The 12285-nt window shown below is 41.5% G+C and overlaps 1 protein-coding gene across 4 annotated transcripts in view; it reads left to right on the top strand.

Moving 5' to 3' along the window:
• Positions 1 to 12285, top strand: part of CACNB4 (calcium voltage-gated channel auxiliary subunit beta 4) — a 259470-nt gene that overhangs the window by 238525 nt on the left and 8660 nt on the right. For all 4 annotated transcript variants that reach the window (XM_036857324.1, XM_036857325.1, XM_036857326.1 and 1 more), the window contains one exon: positions 11736 to 11921. In XM_036857324.1, the coding sequence (XP_036713219.1) occupies positions 11736 to 11921 (186 nt within the window). The remainder of the gene's footprint in view (positions 1 to 11735; positions 11922 to 12285) is intronic.

The following is a 12285-nucleotide window of genomic DNA, read 5'->3' as shown; positions in this document are numbered from 1 at the left end:
GTTTAGAGAAACAACACAGCGTAGCTCTTAAAAGTACAGACTCTGGATCCAGACTGCCTGGGTTCAAATCCATACTAATCTACACTAAGGATTGCATCCCTAGTTACGTAATCTTGAGCAAATACCTACCTCGTTAGTTTGGTGTAAAATCTCAATGAGTGAATGTGTAGTAGAGCTCTTAGAATAGTACCTAGCACATAACAAGCACCATTAAGTGTTTCTGTTATAATTACTGGATGTACTTTGCGCTGTGCCATGCCTGCCTGTCAGGCTCTGCAAGGATCTGTGCCTGTCTGGTTCACTGTTGTGTCTCAAGTTCCTATCATACTAGGCCCACAATAAATATCAAATGAATGAAAGGATGTACACACAATAAGAGTACAGGGTAAAAATAAGGATATACAGGCAATGCATTCTCTTATTAGATGCTTACAATGGGCCAGACACTGTGCTAGGTGCTTTATATAGATTATCTCTAACCCTTACAGTTACTATCTCTAACCTTCACAGTTACTTAGTAAGGTAGGGCAGTATTATCCCCATTATATAGTTGAGGTGACTGAAGACAGAGAGGTTAAGGGATTTCCTTAAGGTCACACAGTAAATTAGGATTAGATTTAGATCTGTCTGGCTCCGAAGCCAATTTTCTCCCCAATCGAACCCACCTACACACACACACACACACACACACACACACACACACACACACACACACACCTGGTTATCTGCCTGCAGATAATTTGGTTGGATAGCCCAGAGTCTGGAGTCCTAGGTTAAGTCTAACTGTAGTTAGACAGACACATTGCTGACTATTGAATTCCACTTACACAATGGAATGTATGATTAAAGCACTGAGCGAATATAGGAGAATGTATTACCCAGTCCCTGACTCTAATGCGTCCCAGTTGAAGGAAGCTAACCTTTTTTTAGCAGCTACCAAAAGACAGGAACTATGCTATTGCTTCCAATTTTTAGAACAGTTTTCTAGGGGTAGTTACATCAGTTTGGGTCTTCTGGGAAGCAGACACGTAAGTGGAATTCGAAGTACAGATTTATTAGGGAAAATGCCTATGAGAGGAGAAAGGGAACAGGGACAGAACTGGCAGGGACAGCCTTCAGACCTGATGGAGTTCTGACTGTGTGAAAGGAAAAGGGGAAGGAAAAAGTGGGTAGGAGGAGCCTCAGACTGTGATGGAGCCTTGAGAAGATCTGCCACTCGGAGCTGGGGGCTCCCCAGAGCACTAGAGGAGCCTCACGTTGGGCAGAAACGTTCAGGCTCTAGTCCACGAGCTGTGCTCAGGCGGTGGCTGGGAGCAGCCTGGGGAGAGCAGGTCCTTGCTTGAGTGCCCCGGTGGATCCTGAAGGTGCAGCAGCCCAAGGCTGTCTGCTGACTGCACTCAGCACAGCAAGTCCTCACTCCAGGGGAAATCTCGGCATGCACCTCTATGACCGCCGCAGTAGATAATACTATCCTTACTTCCTACAGGAGAAAGCTAAGTCCCCACTGAGAAATTTGTTGGAGGTCACAATTAATTGTTAATCAACTGTGCTCCAATATAAAAATTTAAAAAAAATAAGTGGGCCCCAAGATTCAGCCCCTTTGTCTGACTCCAGCCAAGCTCTGTCCACCATACTGCTCCACTAGTACACATAGCTGTGTAGTGTAGACCCCCAACTTCGATGTGCAAGAAATAGTTCATTTTCTACTTTGACCCCTTAGCCCACTGAGCAGGCAGGATGTTTAGCCACACTTGCAGCTGCCTTTACCCTAATCCAGGGCAGAACAAAGACAAAGGGTGGGGCTGGCGGGAAGTTGAGGGAGTGAGGGGGAGAGTTCCAATGCAGACAACCTATTCATTGACCAAATCCACGTGGCCCTTAAGGATGGAGGCTGTGCTGCATCAGACCTTATCAGGAACAGGGGGTCTTTGGCAAGGCTGGGAGACACATAGCCCCTCCTCTCTGGGACATTGGCAAGAGAGCTCCCTTCTCTTCTCTGTCTGAGGGAGTGGAGATATCTTCCTTTTTTTCCCCCTCTTGTTACTATTAAAGGAACTCTCTGCTTTTGTTGTATCTAAAAGCATCCTCACCTTCTTTTGTTTCCGGAGACAGTTAGCACAAAATGTTTCCAACCAATTTAGGCTTTGGGGACACAAAATCCAGAAGGGGAAATGGAGAGCTGGTGATTTCCTGCCACAGACACCTCCCTCCCCCACCAGACAAGGAAGCACAGACCCTGCCACCTGCTTAAATGGCAGAAAATGAAGAGGGAAGGTACAAAAGGAAAAACACGGATTCATAGCTCAGATCTCATTGGCCGTGTCTGAGTTCACTTATGTAGAGCTCCACACTGTGAGGGCAGCGCTGGTTCTGTGAGGTCCCAGACGTGGCGCTAAGATCTGTGGGAGTATGGGGAGCAGATCTGGGGGGACTTGAGGGCAGTTAGGCCTGTGTAATTTCATTTGACACAGCGATCAGACTCACCCAACAGGAGGAAGGCATTTCACACATCTGCTCAAATGCAAATGCTGAAAAGAATGGGACGGCTTTCTAAGTAGAGAGCTTGTCTCTAATTGCGTTCAGTTGGTGGCAGGGATGGGGGTGGAGTGGGCTCTAGGACCTGATGTCAGGTGTCGTGGAAGGAATCTTCTCTGGTGAAGGCTGAAGGCTATGGTAGCTAACATCCCTTCCCAACTCTGACACTCTGATTCTATCTAGATTTTGGAAGTGATCAGCACAGACATGTTATTGAAATCATGAGGGTTGTAGAACCCAGGGAAAAGGAGAGTATAAACATAAGCAGAAGATATATCAAGTCAAGTAATATGCTTATTGTTTGAAAACATGATTAAGATGTTTCACAGAATGACACGTGGGCATGTCTGAAGACGTGGTATCCATGTCTCCATATGGTTAAACCAGACAAACTCAATTATTTAGTCATTTCAGTTCTGTGTAGCTCACCTACAATCAACCCTCTTGGCGAGAACTAAAATACACTCAGCAAACATTATTTAAGCTCTAGGCCTGTTGCCTTGCTAGGTGCTAGAGAGACAAAGGCACGTTCCTGCCTTCAAGGAGCAGATAGTCTAAAAAGGTTCCATTGGTTGAGTCAACTCTTGGCAAACAATTTGTTAGGTCATAAATATCCTTACAGATACTACTTTATAAATCTTTTTTAGATTAAAAGAGAAATTTAGATCAGGGTTTCTCCACAATTGACATTGTGGGTTGGATACTTTTTTATTATAGGGACCTGTCCTGTACATTGTAGGATTTTAGCAGCATCTCTGGCCAGTAACAAACCCCAAGTTGTGGCAACCGAAAATATCTTTAGACATTGTCAAATGCCCCTTAGGGAAAAACGTCACTCCTGGTTGAGAACCACTGGTTTAGATGAATATCTACACAAGTTTTGGTTAATAATGTTATAAGAAGTCTCAGTAAGTGATTCCTTGAGATGCATTTCAGGTGAATTGAACTTGTTCCTTTTTAATTTGATCTTTTTATGAGAATGAGTTTATTAACGTTTATTCCTAATAATTACTAGAGAAAATAACTTGTGTCTTATTAAAATTGATGTATTTTAGCTGCTGAGACAGTTGATAGTTGAGTATGTATACAGTACATGTTTCATCTGAAATAGCTGGAACCAAGAAAAGATACCTGCACTTAAATGCACATAATACTGTGAGCTGCCTTAGGATGTGTCCTCGTGTCAGGAATCTCCAACAGCCTCATGCACTGCGAAGGCAGCTTTACCCTGTCATTATTTCAGCAGGATAAACACTTCCTTGTTTTATATAATTGGTTCGATAACCTGGAATTCTAAACAAGCAGTCTGGATAAGCAAGGTTACCTTGAATTTAATATTTTCTAAACACTCTTTACATTATTAAACATGTTCATTTAATATTGTTTGAATAGCATTTGTAATGCTAAGAAGGAATTGTACACTCTATTTTGGCATTCACGAAAAGAATCTTCGGATTATAAAAACCAGTAGTAGTCTCAACATGTATCTGCATTTGTCCCTACCCTACTTCAAGACCATAATTATCATTTTCATCCAAAGACGGGTGATCACTGTGTCATTTTAGTTCCTCTAGGAGAATTTGCAACTTGCTAAATTGGCCACTGCGTCTCCAATCTGAAAAGTCAGCAAATTACACTGGTGGAATCTCACATTGCTAAGAAATTAAAGGTGACAGTCTTTAGAAAGGGAAGTCTAAAAGAGTACTGAAAAAAGTTGACTCTCTATAGCCAGAAAAATGAACTCAGGGACTATTGAGGCAAAAAGGGAACTTGAAAAGCACCCTGTGTAGTATTTCCTGGAGCGTGTTCTTCCCACTACAGGTTGCATATGCAATGTCAACAGGTGGAAAGCACTTTGGTACCAAAAATGTTTGAGAAAACACCTAAGTAAACAAACGTAGACTGGTTTCTTTACAACAAGAGCCTTAATGTGCTAATGAGCATTTTATCTCTCCATTAGGATAGGTCGTGTACAGTGCTTCCCCTGAATTTTGACTATAGAACCATTTTAGTGTTTCATGGCACAGTTCTAAGGAAAGACTGATCATGTTACAAATGAGGGGACTGAAACCAAGAGAGGTGAACTGGCTTTCCAAAGGTCATGCACCTTGGGCAAAGCCAGCGTAAGATCTCTGTCTCCTCATCTAGCAAGACTTTAGAGAGTGAATGGCAACAGACGGGCTATTATGTATTCTCCTGTAGAGAGAATCACGGGTTTCATGGGTGAGGCTTCTTCTAAGAGTGGGGTCAGCAAACTTTTTCAGTAAAGAGCCATATAGTAAATATTTTAGGCTCTGTGGGCCATGTGGTCTTCTTCACAAAACTACACAACTCTGCCTTGGTAGCAGGAAAGCAGCCACACACAGTATGTAAACAAATACAAGTGTTCCAGTCAAATTGTGTTTATAGAAGCAGAAGGCAGGCCCAATGTAGCCAGCCCACCAAAGCTGCCATCCTTGTTCTAGGACAAGGTTCTGGTTACCTATTTCTGTGCAACGAACTATCCCAAAACTTAGTGACTTCATATGATAACCACTTGGTGGTACTCAGCTGGTGGCTGACCTGGTCCCTTAGCAGGAATGGTTGGAAGGCTGGGCTCAGCCAGCTCCTCTCCCTCTCCGTGTGGTCTCAGGGCTCTTGCACGAGATCTTTCCAACAGGAATATGAGCTTCTTACATGGCAGCTCCCAGGGCTCCAAGAGCAAGTGTTCCACTCCCTTTAACTTAGATACTGGGCTTGGATATTGGCTCAGTATCCCTTCCACAGCCTCCTGCTAGTCAAGGGAACCTAGAGGCTGCTCAGATTCAAGGAGAGGGGACATAAACCCTCCGTCTCTATGCAGGGAGTGTCAAAGAACTTGTGGCCATTTTTAATCTGCCACAGACAGAAAGATGAGCTGGGAGGATGGGCTACTGAATAGTTCTACTCTGGAAGAGGGAGGAACTTTCCTTCATTGCCTGCTCTGGATTCACAGAAGAAAAGTTGGGATGCAGACAGAAAAGGGGTTTGTGAGACTAGAACCCATAAGCCCTTTTCATATATGTATTTTTATATGACCAGCCTGAATTTGCATTTGGAATAGCCTTCTGTACCCTATAGTGTTGGATTTCATTTTGCTTCTACCAGGTATTGGTGCCCTTTTCCTTTTCAGAGAAGTTGAAAATAGTACATTTTAAGAAGCGCGAAGTTCAAATTGCCCCAGTACTATGGTCACAAGAGCTACGTAATGCATGGTGAGAAAAGCAGATAGGCAGACAATTGAATATATAAATGAAATGTAATCCTTTAATCCTACTTAGCTACAAGCTGGTTTGTGTTACCAAAAGCTGACCCTGGTTCTTTGAGCTCTGTAATTTTTCTGTGCTTGTAAAATGACATTGATTGCTCTCTCTGCTAGAGGGGAGTGTCTCCTCCACAGTCTTGCAAACCTCTAACATTACAGTAACCATGGTCATTCTCTTCTATCACTCTTCATTTTCCATTGCTGAATGGACTCAGATTTATTAAACACAGGAACTCTGAAGTGAGTGACGGTGCTCAGTATCCTATCACAATAGTATTGCTATCATGGTAGTAATTTTCCACTGCCCTTTTCCAGTAATTTTATTTAAATTATTTAGAATTGGGTGAATTCACCTACCTGAAGCGCCATCCCCATTGGTGCATTCATTATTACAAAGCCTCTGGATGGTCATAGTTTAATTCACAACATTACTTTTGAAAAAAGAGAATAATTGATTTCAGATGTTTCCTTCATGAAACAAGACCACACGGGATCTAGTTTCTCTCAGTCCTAAGGCGACTACTCTTGCAGGAATTTCAGCCACCCAACTTAGATATACCGAGTTAGGGATACTTCAATACTATGATTTAAAGCATTGGATTAATATGGACTTAACAAAAACACTGGGTGCCTTTTCTGCAGACAGTAGCATGGGTAAATGTTGTTATAATCTTTGAAGAGTAAGAGTGGACAGGATGGGAGTTCCCTAGCGGTCCAGTGGTTAGGACTCAGAGCTTTCACTGCCATGGCCCCAGATTTAATCCCTGGTCAGGGAACTAAGATCCCACAAGCCACACAGTGCGGCCAAATAAATAAATAAATAAAAAGCAGGACCATCTTAAAAAAAAAAAGAACGGACCGGATAGATGGGTGTGGTGAGGAAAATGTGGTTGGGTTCAGAATGAATGTCACGGATCATTAAAAGAGAGGAACTAGAAGGGATCAAAGTCACTGTATTCTTTGCCTTCATGTTTTCCCCACTTATCAGTGGCAGGAATTCTGATTGTCTTTCCCTTTTGGCTCATTAAAGTGGAAACTGTGCCTGAAGCTAACTGCTAGAGCCCCATGATATTGGTAGGCTTTCCTTTATCCCCATGAGATCTCTTAAATCTTTCAAAATCCCTTTAACTTAGAGTTTCCTATCACTAGTTGACCAGTGAGTTGAGTACTCAGGAATTCAAAAGCTTTAATAATATAAAGAATACAATTTTGATATGAAAGAAACATTGGTTGGTTATTTTATAATTAGCATTGCATATTTGCCATTCAGCCATATTATTTCACTGAATAGTACTTGCCAGTCTTTTTTTTTTTTTTTTTTAATGGTGGCAGATTCAGGATCTCTATATTCCAATAGCAAAGAAGTAAAAGTATGCTCACCCCTATTATTTCGTTTTTCCACTTAGAAATAGGAAAGATGCCCCATGTGAGGTTTTATCTCTGCACAACAAATAAATGTAAAGCAATGCATATACCATGGGAGAGTTTGTATATATTTAATCCCCTGGCTAGCTAATATTCAGTAATGCACCAACTTTCTAAAAAAGTTAAGATTAAACTGCAAAATTAATTTCTAAGTTTTATAAACTTTTTATTTAAAAATGTTTAATAACAACTCCTAGAAAAAACATATAAGAAATTATGTTTGCTTTAATGAGATTCTCCCTCTTTGCTAGAAAGTATATATTTCACAGTCATAAAGAAAGACGTGCCCACTCTCTCTATATCTTCCCTCCCAAGAGAATGTAAAAGAAATAAATGAAACCTGTTCCAGTTGTCAATGTAGGAACTGAAATGTTCTCCATTTTTTCTAAAAACTAGGGTGACTGACCATTCCATTTCTCCCCAGTTTTCCAGATTTTGGCACTGATAGTCCCAAGTACCCAGAAACACTCAGTCCCCGGCAAACCAGGATGGTTGGTTGCTCTAATTCAGGTGCCTTCCTTAGGAACGTTTGTGATACTCTGTGAATGATGAACTAGACAGATCTTTAAATACTTAAAAAAAATTTTTAAAACTATTGCAAATTTTCTTCATTCCCATTTTATTCAGCTTCAATCTTTCCCTTTCTTCCCTGTCATTTTTGTTCTCTGGACCACTGGATAAGCTAGAGGTATGTTTTTCACTCTTGTTATTTCTAATGCTTTAGTTTTTCATTTTTCTGAAAGAGGTTGTCCAGAAAAGGGACCTACTCTGCCTGGTTTTCTGGTGATTTGTTTTGACTCCTCTGTTCACTCCTTATTTACTTTGGAAGCCACATTATTTCTGCCCACCTCAGCTGAAGAAAATATCCCATCACAAAATGTCAGAGGCGTGTGCTGTGTCTGTCGGTGCTTTGAAAACAGCTCAGTGTTACCCTTATCTCCGGCAGTCCCAAGAGCATGGTATCACTGAGTGGGTAATTGTTCACTGCCCGTGACTGTCCCATTACCCACACCCTCTTCTCCTGATTAGATAGCTCTCTGCATCCATATCCCATGCTGAAGGCTTCATGTATTACACAGTAAGGAGCTAGCTAGGCTTGAACATTTTTTTTTTAAATAAATTTATTTATTTTATTTATTTATTTTTGGCTGCGTTGGGTCTTCATTGCTGCGCCGGGGCTTTCTCTAGTTGTGGTGAGCGGGGTCTACTCTTCGTTGGAGCACTCGGGCTTCTCATTGTGGTGGCTTCTCTGTTGCAGAGCACGGGCTCTAGGCACGCAGGCTTCAGTAGTTGTGGTGCATGGGCTTCAGTAGTTGTGGCGCACGGGCTCAGTAGTTGTGGCACGCGGGCTCAGTAGTTGTGGCTCACAGGCTGTAGAGCACAGGCTCAGTAGCTATGGCGAAGGGGCTCAATTGCTCCGCGGCATGTGTGATCTTCCCGGACCAGGGCCCAAACCCATGTCCCCTGCATTGGCAGTCAGATTCTTAACCACTGCACCACCAGGGAAGCCCATACTTTTAAATTTATGAAAAACTGCCGAAGCTGGTTTGCATAATTCATTTGGCTGCTTTTCGTTGAATTTCTCTTTGTATAATTAAAAAAAAATTTTTTTTTCTCCCTTATCCTCATTTCCTAACACTCTGGTCTAATCAGCTGTGTTATTTCCTAAACAGTTGAAAAGAAAAATTGTCACAGATATCCAGGCTGTGAGATTCCTCTTAGTTGGAAATAAGCTGCATATGTCAGTATTCATTCAGAGGCTGAAATTTGCTTTGCTCTGTGATTTTGAAAGCCTAAAAGCAATTTCAGATCATCTTCTATCATATAGCTGTCTTTTTAGCAGTGCAAAAGCTTAGTTTCCTAGAAATGATTGAGGCTTCAGCAAACAGCCATGTGCTGATATATACAAATTGTATCCATTGGCAAAGAGAAGTACTTTATTAAAACTGCTTGTAATTAAGTATATGTTTAATTGTGTCTGAATCCCTGACCATGTAACATGTGGAACAGCCAGGGAGATAGAAATCTCTTTCAAATCACACTCTGCAATGAGGGCTGCTTACCTTGTTTTGCCCTCTCTGGACTTTGCAATCCTGGCTGTAATAGTTAGAACCCTCAGTCCAAGTGTCCCTGGAGGGTTCATTAACTTGGGACCTTATGAAAGCAAGAAAATGACTTGTTGAGATTACACATTGTTGAGATCCCACATTAAAGAATGAGATCTACCTAATTGAATTATACAGTTAACATAAATAACACTATGTAAACAGCAGACTCCAGAACAAATACAGTCTAGAATTTGTGGACGATTTTAGCCTGGAGTGGGTGACAGAGTGGTCCCTTGTTCCAGTGCCATGCGGTTTCCTCTTTCTTCTTCCTGTGTCATCTGTCTGAGTCTGTGCACGCCCTTTGGAATGGGGCTGTTCTTGTTCCACTCAAGTTAGCACTGCATTGCTATCAGAGGATGCAATGTGTGTATCAGAGCATTAGGGACATTTCTCAGAGTCTATATTTGTAACTGTTGACGGCTCAGATTAATGGGGGGAGGGAGCTTTTGATTGCAGGAGACAGACACTCCCTTGATTTGCTTTAGTGGAAAGAGGATTTATTGTAAGGATGTATGTTGACTGACACTGTAGGAACTAGCTGTTTTCCTATTCTCTCATGGGCTCTGTCGTCTCTTCCGTTGTGTCTTTGCCCCTCTTTGTCTGTTTTATTCTCTTCCCTCTGCAGATAGAATTCTTTGACTTATAATTTTCTCTCCCTCATAAATTTAACTTTCACATATCTCTCTGGGCCTCCTTCTAAATCCAGAACTTTAAGCTGCAGCTCTGAACATTCACTGGCTCAGTCTCTGTTGTTCTGAATTAAAGTCCCGGTGTGATGTAGGATATTATAGATTTTAATACTTGTCTCTCCCCCGAGACTGGATGCTTCTTGAGCATAGGGATGAAGCCTGTTTTCTTTGCCACAGTATACCACAATGCCTAGCACAGAATAGGTACCGAGTAAACATTTTATGAATGAATAAAATATGCAAAAACCCATCTGAAATCCACTAATAAGTGTTCTTGTGGGGGAAAGGTTTCTACATGACTTCAACTGGCTGAGTCTTCTCAAACACCAGTCGGTTTAGACTGAAGCCAACTTATTCCTTTCCTAGTTGCTAAACGTATCTCACTGCTCCAAGGACTTTGAAACTGCTTTGCAAATTAGGGTCAAACTGTTCAGTAAAGATCAACCTGATGAAAACATTCAAAGAGTAAATGTTGGGAGAGAGATTGTTTCCATGGTGACTTCTGCTTCAGGGAGCCCTCGTGCTGATGAGAGTGAGTCAGCTGACCCACCACCAACTCAGAGTCATCCAGTTGTTACAAACCTACAATCCACCTGCCGCATCAAGTGTTGATGGCAGTAACCCTGTATTTGATTCATTACTGGGAGCTCCTTCTTTGGTAAAATGAGCTTGTAAAAGCAGGTGGAAGTGGTGCAAGAGGGAAGGAGTGGATTCAGTGGCTGAAAGTCGGGGGTGTGCTTTCACTTACCCATGGAATGGCTTTTCCCTTTATGAGGTGCCACGGTTATCTGACTGTCCCTCCAGGGAATCTGTGTCCCAGTTATATTCTGTGTTCCTGACCACACTGCAGTGACAGAGGGGCCACTCTTCTTCTTTGGGGCAGAAGAACAACTTCCTGATTATAGAACAGGTGTTGGACAAAGTCCTTACTGACAGAAACATGGACCCCAGATACTTCTTGGGTGAACTACCCCCCAACTCCCTGCCTACCACCGCTGCAATCAAGTTTTCGTTCTTGTTCTTTTTTAACCATTTCACACAATGATCCTCTGGTAGCAGAAGTCACTATACTGTGGTTTTCTACTATTGATCCTAAACCTTTCGTATTGCTTTACCACGAGACGGATAACAGATAACAGATAACATTTTCACCAACATTCTAAAAATTACCTAAGTAAATGTTATTTCCTCCAACATAGTTACTTTGGGAGATGAAATGTTTATTCCAGTGATACATTTGTTACCGAAACATTTCTAGAACTCCTCTTTCAGTACCATTAACTTGCTTCTCTCTTATTCTGAAGTATAATTCAAAACTTTTATATAGTATATAAAAGAATGTATTCAGTAAGTATCTATAGGAATATATGGATAAAGATGTGAATACATATGTATTTTCACTCTATACTCCTTAGAACACTTTTACATGTACCTCATCTTTTTTTTTTTCTAAATAATGAAAGATCCAAATATTTGATGAGCTTTCCCATTTTTATGTGAATGTCCAAATTTGTGCATGGTTAACTGTGCAGTTCTTCACTTGACTTTAACTTTAGCAACTGCCAGTACAGCCCCTCAAGTCTGATATTTGCTACTGGACATTAGAAACAGTATTATCCGCGTGCAGTGAAATTTTAGGTTTCATTGCCTAAAACCTGAAGTAGAAATAAAATGGATTTTCCTTGTCATCTACAGGAAATGTTTGATGTTATACTGGATGAAAACCAGCTGGAGGACGCGTGTGAACATCTGGGAGAATACCTTGAGGCCTACTGGCGTGCCACTCACACGACCAGTAGCACCCCCATGACCCCACTGCTTGGAAGGAATTTGGGCTCCACAGCACTCTCACCATATCCCACAGCAATTTCTGGGTTACAGGTAGTGTCACCTGTGCTCTTACAACCTTACGTTTAAGGTTCTATAGGAAACTTGATTGAGATGGAGACTGGGAGTGACCTAGAGAACCATGCGTTACTATATTAAAAATCTAAAGTATTGCCTAATCATGTAGACTATTTTACATTTTTACAAACTCAGATCACTTTGGTTCATATACTTGCTCTGAAGTCTTGGCAACAAAATTCTTCAGATTCACATCTTTTGGCTACATTGATTCTAACGGATACAGACTATTTTACATTTTTACAAACTCAAAAAGTGTTACCTAATCATAATCTGCCCTAGACAAAGTTACCCTGAGAGTGGCGTTTTCCTTAGAACTTTGTTCTCTGTTCATTTATAA

Source organism: Balaenoptera musculus, chromosome 7 (assembly GCF_009873245.2).
Source record: "Balaenoptera musculus isolate JJ_BM4_2016_0621 chromosome 7, mBalMus1.pri.v3, whole genome shotgun sequence".
In the NCBI taxonomy this organism is placed as follows: Eukaryota; Metazoa; Chordata; class Mammalia; order Artiodactyla; family Balaenopteridae; genus Balaenoptera; species Balaenoptera musculus.
Note: the sequence above shows the minus strand (reverse complement) of the source record. Positions and strands in the feature narration are given on the sequence as shown.